We start from the raw sequence: 19,600 nt of genomic DNA on the forward strand, positions 1-19,600 counted from the left end.
ACCGGCTCTTATGCTATATTTATTGTGACCAACTCATTGTTGAACTAATTTGCAAAAAAAAATATTTTGTAAAAGAAAGCTGTTGCTTTGCAGGCAGGGGAACAGAACTCCATTTCACTGTGCCCCTGGCGAGCAGCAGAGGGCGCTGTGAATTATCAGCACACCGGCTTTCGTGAGACCTGGATATAAAAGCAGCTCATCCTGCCTTCTCCGGTCTCTCTTGTCTTCCCTGCGCAGCGGGGTGCTGGCCAGAGCGTGCTTTCCCGTGGGTGACCGGGGCGTATAAAAAAAAAAACTACTATAAAGACAAAGGGGTAACCGCACGACGCTCGTTCTATAGAACCTAAAGCAAGAAATAACCCCCCGGTCCCTTCACTAAACACCAGCCGCTCGTCTAGTGAAAGCACACTCCGCTCCACACACGCTGCTCTCCTCCTCCATCGTGCTGTCCCTGCCTAGGCCGCGCTCTGGCTGCAGCCCCCCTGAACCCAGTGAGGAGTTCTCACCCCAGTCACCCGCTCCCACACGCCTGTTGCTTGCGGACAGCCTCTCGCCTTAAGAAGCTTGTTATTTCTCCTGTGGAGACCGATCGTCCTCCTCTCTTCTTCTTCGCTGAGTTGTGGGTTGGGAGATGCACACGGCTACCAGCAGCTACCCTATGGCGTCCCTGTATGTGGGGGACCTGCACCCTGATGTCACAGAGGCCATGCTGTATGAGAAGTTCAGTCCTGCAGGACCTGTCCTGTCTATACGAGTGTGCAGGGACATGATCACACGAAGATCGCTCGGATATGCCTATGTCAACTTCCAGCAGCCTGCAGATGGTAAGTGGGCCACACCAGAGCATGGGCATAGGAGCTGGCACTCGCTGCACTAGAATCGGATCCCAAGGGCACTAGCCGGTTCACATATATGCGATGCTAATCCACTATGGGTTCCTGCATCGCATTTAAATCGCAGGCAGTTCACACTGGCATATGCAAATCGTTTGGGGTGTCAATAAAAAGTTAATGACACCTCCAGATCAGTTTGCATATCGCAGTGCGAACTGTCAGTTCGGACATGAGTCGGATCGCATAGGTGTGAACCCCCATGAGATCCAATTCTGATGCGGATCCAAAAAAGGGTCCTGTGCGAGTTGTGTCCGAACGTGATGCAAGTTCAGCCATACAATCTGTATGACTGAATTTGCATCGCACAGACATCGCATGTGATTTGCAGAGCAGTGCACTCCGAATCACATGCGATGTCTGTCATCACAAATATGTGAATCACGACTGATGGGCTTATTTGGCACAAAATTGGATAACCATGAGGTTTGTTTTTTTTTTTTTTTTTTTTTTTTTTTTTTTTTTTAACAAACATGTTATACTTGCGTGCTCTGTGCAGTATTTTTTCACAGAGCAGCCTGGTTCCTTCTCTTCTCAGGTCCCTCATCGGCGCTCCTGGTTCCTGCCAGATGCCCCCACAGCAAGCAGCTTGCTGTGGGGGCACCCAAGAACGCGCACTGCTGACCCACCGCTCTGTGTCTCCATTCAGACATGGATCTGTGGTTCGCCCCCCCCCCTTCTGTCTACTGATTGGCTTTTGGCAGCAGCAGAAGCCATTGGCCAATCACAGCCAGTGATCCAATCAGGAGTGCGAGTCCTCGGAAAAGGCAAGGCTCTTGTGAATGTCACTGGTTTGAGAAGGGGCTCAGGTAAGTAATAGGGCGGCCTGGGGGGCTCCCGCACACAGATGTTTTTTTTTACTTTTGTGCATGAAGGTAAAATAACCTTGTACCTTTACAACTTTAATTTTGCAAAAAATACATTCAGCTTGTGTCCAATCACGTAAGCCATGGCATTACAGTCGGTAGATCTAGAGGAGATGGCACAATCGCATTGTATAGTCACCTTTAAGCTTGTCATACACAATACCACTTAAAGTGATTGTAAGACCCCGTTGTAAGTCGCCTGACAAGTCGCCTGCCATAGATTAGCACAGGACCCGTTCTAATAGGAGCGACACAAGTTGCTCCGACTTAGAAAAAGGGTCCTGTACTACTTTGGGGCGACCTGCATTGACTTCAATGATATGAAGTCCGTGCATGCCGCTCCGAGGTCGCGGTGCGCGCTGTGCACCGCGACTTCACAGGTCGCCCCGGGAAGTCGGGTCGCTTGTATGTGAACTGGCTCTAAAGGAACAATTCTTTTAAAAATAAACATACCTGCTGTGTGCAGTGGTTTTACACAGAGCAGCCCCTCTTCTCAGGATCTGCTCTGCACTCCTCCCTCTGCCCGGAGCCCACATAGCAAGCCACTTGGTGTGGGGCTACTCATGCATGCTCACTCCCAAACTGGCTCCCTTTGTTCATAAGACAGAGTATAGCTCAGCCCCGCTCCTGCCTCGCTGGCTGTGATTGGCAGCAGCAAGAGCTGCACGATTAATTGTTAAATTGGGATCTCGATTCAACCCCCCTCAGGATCTTGAAGGAGATGTATGGGAATCCGTTTTTTCCCCAATTTATACTTGCCTAGGTGGATGCAGCATTGGTCCAATGTTGCCTCTGCACTGAGAACTGAGAGATCGAACACTTGCCATCACTCGGTTCTGACAGTTCCACGAGCAGAGAGCTGCTGACTGTCAGCAGTTCTCCACTCTGCCCCCTCCTCGCTCATTGGAGCGCTGAGCTGTGGAGGGGCGGGGAGCAGCCAGCTCAGGCTCTCAGTGGCTCGCTAAGAGCTTGACCTGGGTGTTGGTCCAGGCACCTGGCGGGTCACGACTCTGTGGTCATGATGATGCTGTGCCTGGACTGACTTCTGTGACGTCAGCAGAGAGCGGACTTCAGACCTCTCTCTGCTAAAAACGAGTCACAGGAGTGCAGATGAAACAGTGCTGAGCGCTGAGAGAGAACTATCAACAATGTATAATTTTTTTTTTTTAGAGCAAAGGGATGAACTTGGTCTGTAAGACCCCATTCAGACTAGCGCGACTTGTCCGCCTGACAAGTCGCGCTCGGTCGCTCGCCATTGATTAGCACAGGACCCGTTCTAATAGGAGCGACACAAGTCGCTCCGACTTAGAAAAAGTGTCCTGTACTACTTTGGGGCGACCTGGGAGCGACTTGCATTATGTGAAGTCCCTGCAAGTCGCGCCGAAGTCGCCCCTCGAAGTCGGATCGCGCCAGTCTGAATGGGCTGTTAATGAGGTCAGTTTAACCATTTAAAGACTAAGCCATTTACTGACTCTCGTTGCTTACAAGTATTTTTTGATAGAAAATAACTTAGAATCCCTCACCTCTATTTATCTCTCTCTCTCTCTCTATATATATATATATATATATATATATATATTAGGGCTGGGCGATAAATCGATTTAATCGATTTATCGATTTTTTAGTTTGGAACGATTTTTTTTTTTTAAACTCGAGTTTTTTTCTACAATACTTTTTTTCTGCCTCGGACCACCGCCGCGCCTGGATGTGACGTCAGCTGCGGGGCGGGCGGTGCGTCTGTACATGCCGTGGGCTTTTAGCGTGCTGTGCGGATCCCGGAAGCGCTCGGCTCATTGGTTGGCGTGAAGTGACATGTAGCTGAGAGGCGAGGAACATGTGGGTTGCGATGTCTGTTGTACTGCGCATGCGCTACTCCTGGTGAACTGGTATCGCAATGGTTTAGGATGACGGCGGTCCTCAGTGGTCGTTGGATATGGAATCCATCAGAATGGAAATCTAGAGACAAGACCCCACCGTGATCTCTGTGATCGTGGCCCTTGTGGTTGTGCTGGTCAGCCTGGGTGAGTTCTATACAGGAGTGTCAGGATACATGTGTCAGTGTACCAAGAGAGGAATGTATGGGAGGCACAGGGAGCATTGTGACGATACAATTACCTCATATATGTACTAATAGGCTGTTATTTCTTTCTTTATTTTATTTTACATATTTTAATTACTTTTTTTTTTTTATTTAACTTTATTACTATGACAAGGGAAGAAACACATCCCTTAGGATAGCTTGGGCAATGACAGGTACTCTTTATTGAGACATCAGACCCCTAACATCTCCCCTGCAATTCATCTGGTGAAACACTGATTGTGTTTGTAGCAGCCAGGAAATGGTGGCACCAAAATCAGAAGTGATGAAATCCTTGTCACTGCCAGCCTCTCACCATAGAGGAGATCAGGGTACGGATGTTCCGTCATCTTCTCTATGGGCAACTGATCCAAACAGAGTCAGACACACATATACAGCGCTTCTCCTTCTCCTCAGTCCTCCCTCCAGACTCTGCAGTCATTTTTTAAGTGCATTGGAAAAAAAAAATCGAAAATCGAATCGAAACTCGAATTTTTCTTTAAAAATCGAAGATTTTTTTTTTAGGCAAAATCGCCCAGCCCTAATATATATATATATATATATATATATATATATATATATATATATATATATATATATAATTTTTTTTTTAAGCAGAGACCCTAATGAATAAAATGGTAATCGTTTTGTCACACTGTATTTTAGAGCTGCACAATTCTGAATAAAATGAGAATTACAATTGTTTTGCTTAGAATAAAGATCACGATTCTTGGCCTAACCTCATCTTTCACATTATACAAAAAAATTGGGCTAACTTTACTGCTTAAAAAAAAAAAAAAAAAAAAAAAAAACTAAAGTGTATTTTTTCCCTCAAAATTGCCCAAAAATGGACTGCTGCGCAAATACTGTGTGATATAAAATATTGCAACAACCGCCATTTTATTCTCTATGGTCTCTGCTAAAAAAAAATATATATATATATATATATATATTTGCTTAGTCTTTAAGTGGTTAAACTGCCCTCATTTACAGATCGATGTTCATCCCTTTAAACTAAAAGAACCAAATAATACATTTATAGTTATCTCTCAGTGCTGAGCAATGTTAAACATTTGCTGGAGGTTTTTTTTGATAGCTGTGAGTGCGCACAGAGCAACTCTGCGCTGTATAAATCGTGGAAATGCCAGATTAAGATCGTGCAGGGGTTTAAATTGAGATCGCAATGTTTTTTTTTTTTTTTTTTTTTTACTTTTACTCATGCAGCTCTACTGTATTTGCACAGCAGTCTTTCAAACGCAATTTTTTTTGGGGAAAAAATACGCTTTAATTAAAAAAAAAAAAGACAGTAAAGTTCGCTCAATTGTTTTGTATAATGTGAAAGATGTTATGGTGAGAATCGTCATATATACCAAAAAAAAAAATTGTGGTTCTCGTTTTATCCAGAATCGTGAAGCTCTAGCCCAGGGGTCTTCAAACTACGGCCCTCCAGTTGTCTGTGAACTACAATTCCCATGATGCCTAGTCATGTCTGTGAATGTCAGAGTTTTACAATGCATAATGGAATGTGAAGTTAAGCAACAGCTGGAGGGCCATAGTTTGAGGATCCCTGCTCTGGCGGGAGCCAATGGCTCCTGCAGCTGCATCTCAGGCAGTCAGGAAGTAGAGACCGAGAAGAGCCTTGGGTTTCGTGCACATCGCTGGACCGAGATCGGGCTTAGATAAGTATTAGGGGGGACCGAGGGAGGAGCTGCACACTGAAGGCTTTATCTTCAGCCGTTACAACCACTTATGGACCGCTGGTGCTGTTTTACGTCGATACTTTGGGGTTATGGCAGCAGATAGCTGCCATAACCCCAGAATTTTTTTTTTACAGGGCGTGCGGTCCCCTTTCACATAAAAAAAGTGGTCCCAGCGGCAGATTTGCTGCGGGATCACTTTTAGGCCTCCCTCTCCTGCTTCCAGGTCGTTTTCCCTACTTACCGGAGCCGTCGGTAATGGGGAAAACAATCCGGTCCTTTCCCCTCCTAGGCAGGAAGTCAAGTGAGGGCAAGCTGCCCCCCATTTGACTTTATGGCCTTGGAGGACCGGAGCGACATCCTACATCGCTTCCTCCCAGCGGCCTTAAAGGGTGTTTACATTTCTTGTAATAGGAATAAAAGTGATCAAAACATTTTTTTTTTTTTTTTAAAGGGACAGTGTAAAAATAAAAGGTAAAATAAGAAAAAAAAATTTTAAGCGCCTGTCCCTCCGAGCTCACGCGCAGAAGCGAACTCATACGCAAGTTGCGCACACATATGTAAACGGTGTTTAAACCACACGTGCGGTATCGCCACGATCGTTAGAGCGAGAGCAATAATTCTAGCCGTAGACCCCCTCTTTAACTCTACACTGGTAACCTGTAGAATTTTTTAAAACGTTGCCTATGGAGATTTTTAAGTACCAATGTTTGTCGCCATTCCACGAGCGTGCGCAATTTTGAAGCCTGACATGTTGGGTATCAATTTACTTTGCGTAACATTATTTTTCACAATTGGGCTAACTTTACTGTGTTCTTATTTTTTTATTTAAAGTGTATGTTTCCATAAAAATTGCGTTTGTAAGATCGCTGCGCAAATACGGTGTGACAATGTATTGCAACAATCTCCATTTTGTTCTCTAGGGTCTCTGCTGAAAAAAAATATATAATGTTTGGGGGTTCTAAGTCATTTTCTAGCAAAAAATACAGATTTTTAATTTGTAAACAAGAAGTGTCAGAAATAGGCCTGGTCCTTAAGTGGTTAATTGTACACTCTCCTTTACCTCTATCTAACTATGCAATATGAGGACAAACTGAAACTTCAGATAGTATCGAATCAGACAGCCCCTTTGCACTATATAGTTGGGGGTAGGTCAAAGGGAGAATGTACAATCGGATCATAGTGTGTATGTAGCCGAAAGCTGAACATATACTATACAATCTGACTGTACCCTCTTCTTTAGATCTATTAACAACTATGTAGTGCAAGGAGCTGCCTGATACCAACAACTATGTAGTGCAAGGAGCTGCCTGATACCAACAACTATGTAGTGCAAGGAGCTGCCTTATACCAACAACTATGTAGTGCAAGGAGGTGCCTGATGCCAACAACTATGTAGTGCAAGGAGCTGCCTTATACCAACAACTATGTAGTGCAAAGAGGTGCCTGATGCCAACAACTATGTAGTGCAAGGAGCTGCCTTATACCAACAACTATGTAGTGCAAGGAGGTGCCTGATACCAACAACTATGTAGTGCAAGGAGGTGCCTGATACCAACAACTATGTAGTGCAAGGAGGTGCCTGATACCAACAACTATGTAGTGCAAGGAGGTGCCTGATACCAACAACTATGTAGTGCAAGGAGGTGCCTGATACCAACAACTATGTAGTGCAAGGAGGTGCCTGATACCAACAACTATGTAGTGCAAGGAGCTGCCTGATACCAACAACTATGTAGTGCAAGGAGCTGCCTGATACCAACAACTATGTAGTGCAAGGAGGTGCCTGATACCAACAACTATGTAGTGCAATGAGCTGCCTGATTTGATACCAACTGTATTGATTTTTTAGATTAGTCCTATTACATAGGTTCAGTAAATATAAGGATTGTACAGAGGTTGCAAAATCAGATTGTTTAGTGTATGATCAGCTTTGGATTGGGTACTTGTCCCTCCTATATTTCAGGGGGATCTGGCAAAAAGGATTGGGCTGAAAATAGGGTTTTCAGTGTTGTGCCTAAAACACCCACGATTTTACCTTGCTTAGGGTGTGTTTTTCATAGGTCATGTGTCTCAAAATATGCATCAAAAACGTAACACGGGTACATTGTTGTGTTCTTCCAGCGTTTTCAATGCATTGCAATGGGAAGGTGCGTTTTTGGTGCAGTTTGCCAAATATGCAGCAAGCAGAATTTTTAACACTGCTTCAAAAAATGGCATTAATGGCCGACAATGAATTCATATTCATTTAAATTCATGATATTAAAAATTTGCATATAATGCAGTTAAATGTTTATAGAAATATATAATATATATATTTTTAAAATTTTGGTTTCAGCCAAATGCATCCTGAATATTTGGTATCGGCACCAAAATGTTCATTTCGGCGTACCACTACCGTAGATGCTTGATGCCAGGTATCGGCTTCTAAGCTGTTGGAACCAAAAACTAAGTACAATAGGCAGGAATATCGAATTTCAGGCAGTTTCATTATAATGTTAAATGTATTCCCTGTGAAAGTGATATTAAAGTTGTGTGTGTGTATATATATATATATATATATATATATATATATATATATATATATATATATATATATATATATATATATATATATATATATATATATATATAATGTCATACCAAAGTAGTGTAAGAACCTTTTAAAAAGTCAGACCAGTTAAATGAGATGTACAGCCAAAGCCCGTTTGGCTGTACATCTCCTATGGATCACAGCAGTGCAGTGTGTGAGTGCAGGCGGTGTTCGATCGCTCGGTTCTCAGTGTAGAGGCATCGGGGGACCAATGCTGCATCTACCTAGGTAAGTATAAATGGGGGGAAAAAATGCCATACATCTCTTAAGACTGCTCTCGTAGGGAAACGTTTAATTTTTACATGCTGTGTGACTTGTGCTCTCCAAGTCGGAGCGCTTGTCGCACTTGTGTGAACCAGACCATGCTGTCCTGCCAATTTAGAAGTTTGAGGCTTGAGACAAACCATGCAACACTGACAGGGGTGCTTACAATGATAATCTTGTATGTATAAACTTTATACCAAAAGGAAGAAATGGGTTTCTGTAACTGCTTATAAAGTGTTAGTTGGAGTTCGGCTTCAATTTGTAAGTGAAGTCCAGCTAAATCTTGTAGTCTTAACACCACCCACTCCACATACTAATAATGCTGCTTTACTGCCTAATTCACAATGCAGACACCTTAACCACTTTACCACCGGAGGATTTTGCTGTCTTCCGTCCAGGCCACTTTTTGCGATTCAGCGCTGTGCGACTTTAACTGACAATTGCGCGGTCGTGCGACGCCGTACCCAAACAAAATTTACGTCCTTTTTTTCCCATAAACAGAGCTTTCTTTTGGTGGTATTTGATCACCTATGCGATTTTTACTTTTTGCGCTATAAACAAAAAAAGAGCGTTTATTTTGAAAAAATAACAATATTTTTCACATTTTTTTTATATGAAATTCCCCCCCAAAAAAATGTAAAAATCTAATTTTTTTTTAAATTTTTGGGCAATTTGTTTTCTGCTACCTATGTTTGTTAAAAAAAATCACGATAAGCGTATTTTGATTGGTTTGCGCAAAAGTTATTGCGTTTACTAACTACAGGAAAGATTTCTGTCATTTTTGGTGTTTTTTTTTTTTTAACGTGTAATGGCGGCGATCTGCGATTTTTTTTTTTTTTTTTTTTTTTTTTTTTTTGCGGGACTGCGACATTGCGGCGGACAGATCGGACCCTTGACTGACATTTTTTACACTTTTGGGGGTACCAGTGACATTACTGCAGTAATCAGTGCTATATATATGCACTGTTACTGTAAAAAGGACACTGGCAGTGAAGGGGTTATTTTTATTGGAGAGGGAGGGGTTAATGTATGCCTGGTGCTTACTGACGTGTGGGGGGGGGAGGTGACTTTGTGAGATGGACAGATCGGATGTCCAGCTATGCTGAACACTCCGATCTGTCACTCCCTGTCACTATGGAGATCCGCCCGCTCTGTTTACACACAGCGGGCGGATCTCCAGACTCGATCCCCGACGATCGGGTAAGAGCAGCGGCGATCGCCGCTGCTCCTCCCCTGGCCCGACTCCCGCTGTGAATGAGAACAGCGGGAGCGCGCCTACAGGGGGAGGAGTCCAGCGACGTAGGTCTATGTCGCTGGACGGGATCGTGGCAAAGTGCCGCAGTAGCCTCCATGTGAGCGGAGGTAAAGTGGTTAAACCCGGGTACACATGGGCTGAATCTCAGGGGACATTTAGCTTTTTAAAAAAAAAAAAAAAACACGGTGACATTCGGCTGAGTTTGTCGGTCTGTCTGACCAGCCGACCGTGCATGCTGGAAAACCAGCAGCCGACAGACTCCCAAACAGAACTTTTGGCCAATGGTAGAGAGCGCTGAACGGAGTGTTCTGGCAGGGGCGTCCCCTTGTCAGAACACAATAGCTCAGCGGGGGTAGATTGGTGTACTTCGCCTAGTGAGTTACAGCGGCTCAGACTGGAGAGGACAGTTTTTTTTTTTTTTTTGTTTTTTTTTTAAATTCGCTGGGTTTAACAGGAAAAAAATTGTGTGTACCAGGCTTAATACAGGAGATGTTACTAGCCAGATAACCAGGTGAAATACAGGAATAAAAATCTAAAAAAAAACAGATGCAGCCACCGCACGCAATGATTTCGAAGTTGCAAATAACTACATTTTTTTTGTTTTTAGGTATTGCATGAGCTAGCATCAAGACCATGAAATTTTGCATAGGTTTTACAGGGCTTCCTGAAGGCCTGCCAAGGGCTTGAATAAAGCCACAGCAGGGCTCCTATTAAAGCTGGACATACATGGGTCTATTTTTTTTGTTTAACCAGCGGGTCGAATTTAAAAACTGACCCATTTCCCCCATTCACGTGGATGCGGGAATCCTCAGCATTGTATTCTGACAGCAGGGCGACGGTGACTCCTCTGCCGTCAAAATACACAGATCAGTGCTGATCAAGCAATAATGTACAGAAAGGGTGGTTGGTCAGAAATTGATTTGTAGCCACACATGGATTGTTTGGCTGGTCCCTTCTGAAGCTGTCGATTTTTGAGCCATGTATGGCCAGCTTAACCACTATCTCCGGAAGGATTTGCCCCCCTTCTGACCAGGCCCTATTTTGAGATTCGGCTCTGCTTTACTTTAACTGACAATTGCACGGTCGTGCGACGCTCTACCCAAACAAAATGTACGTCCTTTTTTTCCCACAAATAGAGCTTTCTTTTGGTGGTATTTGATCACCTGTGCAATTTTTTTTTTTTTTTTTTGCAGGCTATGACATTCCCAAAAAAATAAAAAATTAAAAATAAAAGTTTTAACATTTTAGGCAAATTTGTTTTCTGCTACATATTTTTAGTAAAAAAAATCGTAATAAGGGAATTTTGATTGGTTTGCGCAAAAGTTATCGCGTTTAACTACGGGAAAAACTTATGCCATTTTTATTTTTTTACTAGTAATGGCAGCGATCTGCGATCGGACCCCTAACTGACATTTTTGAAACTTTTGGGGGGACCAGTGACATTACTACAGAAATCAGTACATATGCACTGTTACTGTAATAATGACACTGGCAGGGAAGGGGTTAATACTGGGGTTGATCAAGGGGTTAAATGTATGCCTCATGCTTACTGACGTGTGTTGGGGGGGTTTCTGTGACAGACACAAAGATTGCAGTTTTAGCTATGCTGGATCTGCTGATCTCTTCCTGTCTGTCACTGAGAAGATCCGCCTTTATTTAAATAAGCAGGCGGGCTTCTCACTGTTTCCCCAACGATCGCGGGAGGGCAGCGGCAATCGGAGCCGCTCCTCCTGTGGCCGGACTCCCGCTGTGTCTAAAAAATCACCAGCAGTCCAGTGACGTAGGTCTACGTCACTGGACCCAGGGAAACCGTACTGCTGCAGTAATATTACTGTTGGCGGTCGGCAAACGGTTAAGATCTGTATGCAACAGTCAGACTGGAGCTGAATTCTCCTACACAGAACATACACACACCTGTTGCAGCTGACACAGGCAGCATTCAGGAAGAAACCGAACCAATATGCAACACAGGCTGAAAAGTAGTGTTTTATTAAATATAGGCAGTTGTTTACCCATTGCATTAGCAAGCTTGGTGTCATTCATTTATAGTTTACATCTGATTTAATAGGTTCTGTTCAACACTTTCCCAACTCCGTCATGCAACTTTGGAGCCTGACTTTGATGTGACTTTTACACTCTGTAGTTGGACCAAAGTAGTGCAGGAACCTTTTCTAAAGTCAGACAGACTTGTGTAGTATCAGGTATGACAGCTCTCATAGTGAAACATTGAATTTCACATGTCATCCGACTTGGAGTCTCACAAGTAAGATCCCATGTCGCACCAGTCTGAACCAAGCCTAAAGCCTCGTACACACGTACCGATTGTCGGCCGTAAATATTCGGCCGACGACGGATCGGCCGATTGTAGGCTTGTTAGTATGATGCTTCCGACAGCGCATTTTCGGCCGAACAGAATCTGTCGTGCAGGCATTAAAATTTTTGTTGGCCAACACCAGAACGGCCGATTATTCGCCAGTCAGTACAGATTTCGGCCGACAGACAGCCGATTAGCAAGACTGGGCATGCTCAGAAAAGAAAAAAGACAAGGAAAGTTAACCATCACATGACATCACTTCTGCAGTCGGCTGTTGTTGGCCGACAAAATTCGTGTGCAGTCTTTTGCAGTTTTCAACAGACAGGACAGCCCTGGACAAAAGACGGCCGATCGTTCGGCCGACGATCGGTATGTGTGTACGGGGCTTAAAGGAAGAATTACAGGTAGTCCCTGGGTTACAAACATCCGACTTGCATACGATTCATACTTACAAAAGGAGGGAGACAACAGGAAGTGAGAGGAAATGTAGCCCTAGGAAAGGAAAATTCACTCCTGTAAGAGTTATAATGGGGAAAAAAGTGTCTCCACTGAAGCTTTATCACCAATCCTTGTTTCCACAACATTCTAAAGAAAGCGAATGTGCTTTTGCAACCAATCTACAACTGTGTGTTTGTGGACAGATATTTAGAGTGCCTTGCGAAAGTATTCGGCCCCCTTGAACTTTTCGACCTTTTGCCACATTTCAGGCTTCAAACATAAAGATATAAAACTGTAATTTTTTGCGAAGAATCAAGTGGGACACAATCATGAAGTGGAACGAAATTTATTGGATATTTCAAACTTTTTTAACAAATAAAAAACTGAAAAATTTGGCGTGCAAAATTATTCAGCCCCCTTAAGGTAATACTTTGTAGCGACGCCTTTTGCTGCGATTACAGCTGTAAGTCGCTTGGGGTATGTCTCTATCAGTTTTGCACATCGAGAGACTGAAATTTTTGCCCATTCCTCCTTGCAAAACAGCTCGAGCTCAGTGAGGTTGGATAGAGAGCGTTTGTGAACAGCAGTTTTCAGTTCTTTCCACAGATTATCGATTGGATTCAGGTCTGGACATTGACTTGGCCATTCTAACACCTGGATATGTTTATTTGTGAACCATTCCATTGTAGATTTTGCTTTATGTTTTGGATCATTGTCTTGTTGGAAGACAAATCTCCGTCCCAGTCTCGGGTCTTTTGCAGACTCATCAGGTTTTCTTCCAGAATGGTCCTGAATTTGGCTCCATCCATCTTCCCATCAATTTTAACCATCTTCCTTGTCCCTGCTGAAAAAAAAGCAGGCCCAAACCATGATGCTGCCACCACCATGTTTGACAGTGGGGATGGTGTGTTCAGGGTGATGAGCTGTGTTGCTTTTATGCCAAACATAACGTTTTGCATTGTTGCCAAAAAGTTCGATTTTGGTTTGATCTGACCAGAGCACCTTCTTCCACATGTTTGGTGTGTCTCCCAGGTGGCTTGTGGCAAACTTTAAACGACACTTTTTATGGATATCTTTAAGAAATGGCTTTGTTCTTGCCACTCTTCCATAAAGGCCAGATTTGTGCAGTATACGACTGTTGTCCTATGGACAGAGTCTCCCACCTCAGCTGTAGATCTCTGCAGTTCATCCAGAGTGATCATGGGCCTCTTGGCTGCATCTCTGATCAGTCTTCTCCTTGTATGAGCTGAAAGTTTAGAGGGACGGCCAGGTCTTCGTAGATTTGCAGTGGTCTGATACTCCCATTTCAATATTATCGCTTGCACAGTGCTCCTTGGGATGTTTAAAGCTTGGGAAATCTTTTTGTATCCAAATCCAGCTTTAAACTTCTCCACAACAGTATCTCGGACCTGCCTGGTGTGTTCCTTGTTCTTCGTGATGCTCTCTGCGCTTTAAACGAACCTCTGAGACTATCACAGTGCAGGTGCATTTATACGGAGACTTGATTACACACAGGTGGATTCTATTTATCAGTCATTTAGGTCAACATTGGATCATTCAGAGATCCTTACAGAACTTCTGGAGAGTTTGCTGCACTGAAAGTAAAGGGGCTAAATAACTATAAAAACTGAAAAATTGGGCGTGCAAAATTAAGTTTGAAATATCCAATAAATTTCGTTCCACTTCATGATTGTGTCCCACATGTTGATTCTTCACAAAAAATTACAGTTTTATATCTTTATGTTTGAAGCCTGAAATGTGGCAAAAGGTCGCAAAGTTCAAGGGGGCCGAATACTTTCGCAAGGCACTGTAGCTAGTCAGGTTGAGAAAAAAACACAAATCCATCTGGCTCAACCAATAAAAAACAAAAACCAGTAAATAAAACCCAACCATACAATCCTATACCCGCAGTTGATCCAGAGGAAGGTGAAAAAAACCCCAGCAAAGCATGATCCAATTTGCTACAGCTGGGGAAAAAAATTCCTTCCTGCTCCCCGAGAGGCAATCGGATATTCCCTGGATCAATTTTAACTGTAAATATTAGTACCCATTTATATTATGTACATCCAGGAAAGAATCCAGGCCTTTGCTTTAAAAAAAAAAAAAAAAATCTAGTGATCTAACCAGAACCACATCTCTTACGATGAAGAAACCTTTCCGAATTTGGAGACTAAATCCGTTTTTCTCCAGGCGTAAAGAGTGCCCCCTTGTCCTCTGTGATGACCTTAAATTTATTAACTCAACACCAAGTTCACTATATGGACCCCTTATGTATTTATACGTGTTGATCATATCCCCCTTAATCTCTTCTTCTCAAGAGAGAATAAATTGAGTTCCTCTAATCTTTTCTCATAGCTGAGGTCCTCCATGCCTCTTATCAGTTTGGTTGCCCTTCTCTGCACTTTCTCCAGTTCCCCGATATCCTTTTTAAGAACTGATGTCCAAACCGAACTGCATATTCCAGATGAAGTCTTACTAATGATTTGTACAGGGGCAAATTTATATCTCTCTGGAGCCCATGCCTCTTAATACAAGAAAGGACTTTGCTTACTTTGGAAACCGCAGCTTGGCATCGCATGCTATTAAGCTTAGGATCTACCAGAACACACAGATCCTTCAACGCTATGGATTTCCCCAGTCCCCCCCCCCCCCCCCCCCAGTATGTATGATGCATGCATATTCTTAGCCCCCAAGTGCATAACTTTACATTTATCAACATTAATTCTCATTTGCCACATAGTTGCCCAATGAAACAGTGCATTGAGTTCAGCTTGTAAGTTGGAGACATCCTGTAAGGAAGTTTATTCCACTGCAAAGCTTGGTGTCATCTGCAAAGACTGAAATGGTACTTTTAATCCCAGACCCTAAATCATTTATAAGGATATTAAAAAGTAAGGGTCCCAACACTGAACCTTGGGGTACACCACTGATAACCTTAGACCATTCAGAGTAAGAATCATTAACCACTACTCTCTGAATTCTATCTTTTAGCCAATTTTCTATCCAACTACAAACCGATCTTTCCAAGCCTGTAGACTTTACCTTACACATTAGCCATGTGTGGGGAACTGTCAAACGCTTTTGCAAAATCCAAGTATACTACATCCACCGCCACCCCTCTGTCCAAGGTTTTACTTACCTCCTCATAAAAAGAAATCGGGTTTGTTTTGACAATTTCTCTTTCATGAATCCATGCTGTCTGTTGCTTAAAATACTTTTTTTTTCCAGCAAGAACTCATCTATATGGTCTTTGATTAAACTCTCCAATATCTTCCCGACTAGAAGTTAAAGCGGAGTTCCGGGCACAGAAACCATTTTTCAACAAACATACCCCGGGACAGTCAGGGCTAGTACATTCCACAATGGCTAGCCTCTGATCTGTCCCAGTTCGCACTTACCTGCAAGATGAAATACTCACTTATAAAATTTCTTCCACAGCGTTGCCATCTCTCTTGTGGGCAGCTGAAGCCGGCGCGATCCTCTTCCGCGTCTTCTTCTCCCAGAATGCGCCTGCACCGGCACCTCTCGTCACTTCCGGTGCAGCGCCGCATTCCTCCACAGCTTCTGGGCATGCCCAGGAGCTGTTTAGCGGGGAATGCGGCGTCGCCCGGAAGTGACAAGCGGGGCCGTCACATTGATTCCTGGGAGCGATGACGTTCAGCTCCCAGGAATCATCGCAAGACAGGAAGTGACGTCGGAGCCGCGGCACAGAGGGAGGAAGTAGAGAATAGGTGAGTATATTCAATCTCCAATTACAAGGTAAGTAAAAAAAAAAATGCCTAACTATCCAATTCCTTTTCAGGTGAGGGAGACCAAGCGGATGGGCACAAAAAAAAAGTTTTTTTGTTTTTGTGCCCGGAACTCCGCTTTAAACTAACAGGTCTATAGTTACTTGGCAAAGACTTTGATCCCATTTTAAGTATATTCACCACATTGGCCCTACGCCAATCCAATGGTACTATTCCAGTCCTTAACGAGTCCCTAGAAATTAGAAGCAAAGGCTTTGAAATTACAGCGCTCAATTCTTTTAGGATCCGTGGGTGGATGCCATCTAGTCCAGGTGCTTTATCCACCCTTATTCTATCTAAATATTTCTCGACCATATCACTTTTGCGCCATTGTGGATCATTTGGGGCTTTGTCAATACGATCCTCATTATGGACATGAGCTCCCCCACGCTCCTTTTGTATACACAGAGCTGAAGAAATTATTTAATAAATTTGCCTTCTTTGTCCCCATTCACCCACTCCTGATTATTTTGTAAAGGGCCTACATGTTCAGACCTGATCTTATTACTATTAATATATTTGAAGATTTTTTTAGGGTTTGTCCTATTATCTTTTGCAATTGGTCATACATTTTGAATTTTTGTGTCCTTGATTTCCTTTTTACATATTCTGTTATATTCCTTGTAACAATTAAACAATGATAGTGTTCCTTCATTTTTATATTTTTAAGTTCTTTTCTTATTTTATAGCTTTTTTAACTTTCTCTATCACCTCATTAATACTGGGAGGTCTATAACAAACTCCAATGATAATCTTTGTTTTACACACACCCATGTACATTTCAACCCATACTGCTTCAGACTCGGCACACTCTCCATCAACCAGGTCCTCTTTCACACTCACTTTGAGATCACTTCTCACATACAAACACCACCAACCCTCCGTTTTACCCTGTTTTTCCGAAAGCGAGAATAGACAGGAATATTAACCACTTCAATACAGGGCACTTTCACCCCCTTCCTGCCCAGGACAATTTTCCCCTTTTAGCACTGTTGCATTTTGAATGACAATTGCGCGGTCATGCAAAACTGTACCTACACCAAATTTATGTCATTTTCCCCCCACAAATAGAGCTTTCTTTTGGTGGTATTTGATCACCTCTGGGTTTTTTCCTTTTTGCTAAACAAATAAAAAAAGACCGAAAAGTTTGAAAAAAAAGGTTTTTTGTTTGTTATACAATTCTGTAAATAAGTTTTTTTTTTTTTTCCTGCACTGATGGGGTGGCACTGATATGCAGCATTGGTGGGCACTGATAGGCGGCACTGGTGGGCACTGATAGGCGGCACTGATCGGCACTAATGGGCACTGATAGGCGGCACTGGTGGACAATAATGGGCACTGGTGGGCGACACTGATAGATGGCAATGATGGGCACTGATTGGACACGGCTGGTCACATGGTAAAGAGCCTGCCGGGGGGCACGCAGAGCTGTATTATCCTGCCGCCGTCATGACGTCCGGTCAGGATAATACAACCACAATCCCGCCGTCAATCTGCTATAGGGCGGGCGGGATGTGGTCAATAAAATCATAGTTCTCCTCATGCACCAGAGCTTCCAACTCACCTATTTTGATTGGCAGACTTCTGGCATTGGTGAACAAACATTTTAATTTATTGTCGCATTTTGCACACTTATTTTGCATATTTTTAATTTTGGTACAAATCGTACCATTTTCAATGGTACAACAACCCACAATTTTCAAATTCCAATTGTCACAGGGACAGAAATTGGGGTGAAACCTTCTGAACGTGTGCAGACAGCAAAACAAACCATACAGGGGTTTTAACCTTTCCCTATGCTAACCACAAAAAACGTAAACATTTGTTTTGGCTGGAGCCGCACTTAAAAAAAAATTGACCTGTTCAAATTACAAATTCAACTTAGTGTTACTAAACCCACAACAGTAAAATCAGTTTGAATATATCCTCACTGTGAATCCTCAAGGGTTAATCCACCACAATGTGTAAAAAGGCTTTGATCCTGATTCTTCCACAGTCCCCAAAACCATCTTCTTATAGTACAGAGCCTTGCAGGTACTCTGCACATTCTCAGTTTGGTGTGTATTGCTGGAGAGTGTTTATTGGGAGGGTGCATGTGATCAGCACAGGACCAATCACTGTCCAGACAGAGGGTCAGGATCCTGCAGCCTCATAGGACAGTCAGAGGATAATGATAAATCCTTCTACAAGCTTTAACCTCACACTGATAGAAGTCACAAGCCTGCTATATACTGCTGATGAGAAAAGGTATTTAGCAGTTTAATGTCACTAAAATTGCATTTCCATGTTCTGTGTACTGTGGGAGATCGGATATATTGACTGCAGGGTCCCAGGTTTAGTAACAAACCTAAAGAACCTATCATTTGGGAACTAACTGTACAGCCCCAGAGCATATGTAGCATCTCAAACAAGTCGGCAGTCACAGCTTTAGTATTTCTATGCTGACAGGTTCCCTTAAAATTTTATTTTGTATTACAATGTTCCATTTGTGTCAACTATCAACATTGATACAGTTTTCAGGTCTTGACCTACATCTTTAACCTTTAACCAATGCATCTTTTCCTTTTTTGTGCGCGCTTAGTTCTTTAGTTTTCTGTACCCAATATTCTGGAGAGCTGTGTTCAAATATTGTGCATTAATCCAGTCCAAAGGTTTTTAGCAGTGGACACAGATTATGTTGAGGCTAATATTGTTCAGTCATTAGAGCTTTTTTGCTAGTTACTGATAATATGCATTAGCCTCCGGGTGTTCTCTTGAGCTGTAACCAGGCCATAAATCTACCTAGCTAAAAATAAACTCATGAATGTCAGCTGCTCCCACAAGCTTGACCTGTGTGCATATAAACTGTGGCTGACCTGCATATTTCTAATATGCTTAGTATATTGTAAATGTCCTATACATTAGTAGTCCTAGCTCTTTAGTTAAATGATCAGATCCTTCGTTACTTTTAAACAAGAAGTGAAAGCACAGGCTTTTAAATAAGTGTGAATATGCAATAAAAAAAACCTAAAGGAAGTGCCTGCAGTGCATCACAGTCAGTGTTAATTTCGTCGACTAAAACCGACTAAAACGTTTTCGTCGACTAACACAATTCAGATGACTAAAATATGACTAAAACTAAAATGGCATTTTAGTCAAAAGACTATAACTAAAACTAAATTGAAATTTGCTGCCAAAAATTAACACTGGTGCATGCTCAAAGCATAAATAATAACATATTAGATTTTTCACTCCAGGACCAGCAGTAGTATATAATGAGTTTGGAAATTGTAGAGAAATGCTTAAATAATGCATTACAAATTACAATTGAACTACACCCATTTGATTATAGATGACTAAAATTAGTTTTAGTCGACTAAAATGTAGGGCGTTTTAGTTGACTAAAATATACTGGAGTTTTAGTCGACTAAATACGACT

General features: G+C 42.6%; 1 protein-coding gene across 1 annotated transcript in view; it reads left to right on the forward strand.

Moving 5' to 3' along the window:
* Positions 1–515: 515 nt before the first annotated feature.
* The window catches only part of PABPC4 (poly(A) binding protein cytoplasmic 4), a 54,642-nt gene continuing 35,557 nt past the window's right edge, over positions 516–19,600 (forward strand). The window contains exon 1 of the mRNA XM_082248512.1: positions 516–824. Coding sequence (XP_082104638.1) covers positions 632–824 — 193 coding nt within the window. The 5' untranslated portion in view covers positions 516–631. The remainder of the gene's footprint in view (positions 825–19,600) is intronic.

Source organism: Pelophylax lessonae (genome assembly GCF_965119305.1).
Source record: "Pelophylax lessonae genome assembly, chromosome: 2".
NCBI lineage: Eukaryota > Metazoa > Chordata > Amphibia > Anura > Ranidae > Pelophylax > Pelophylax lessonae.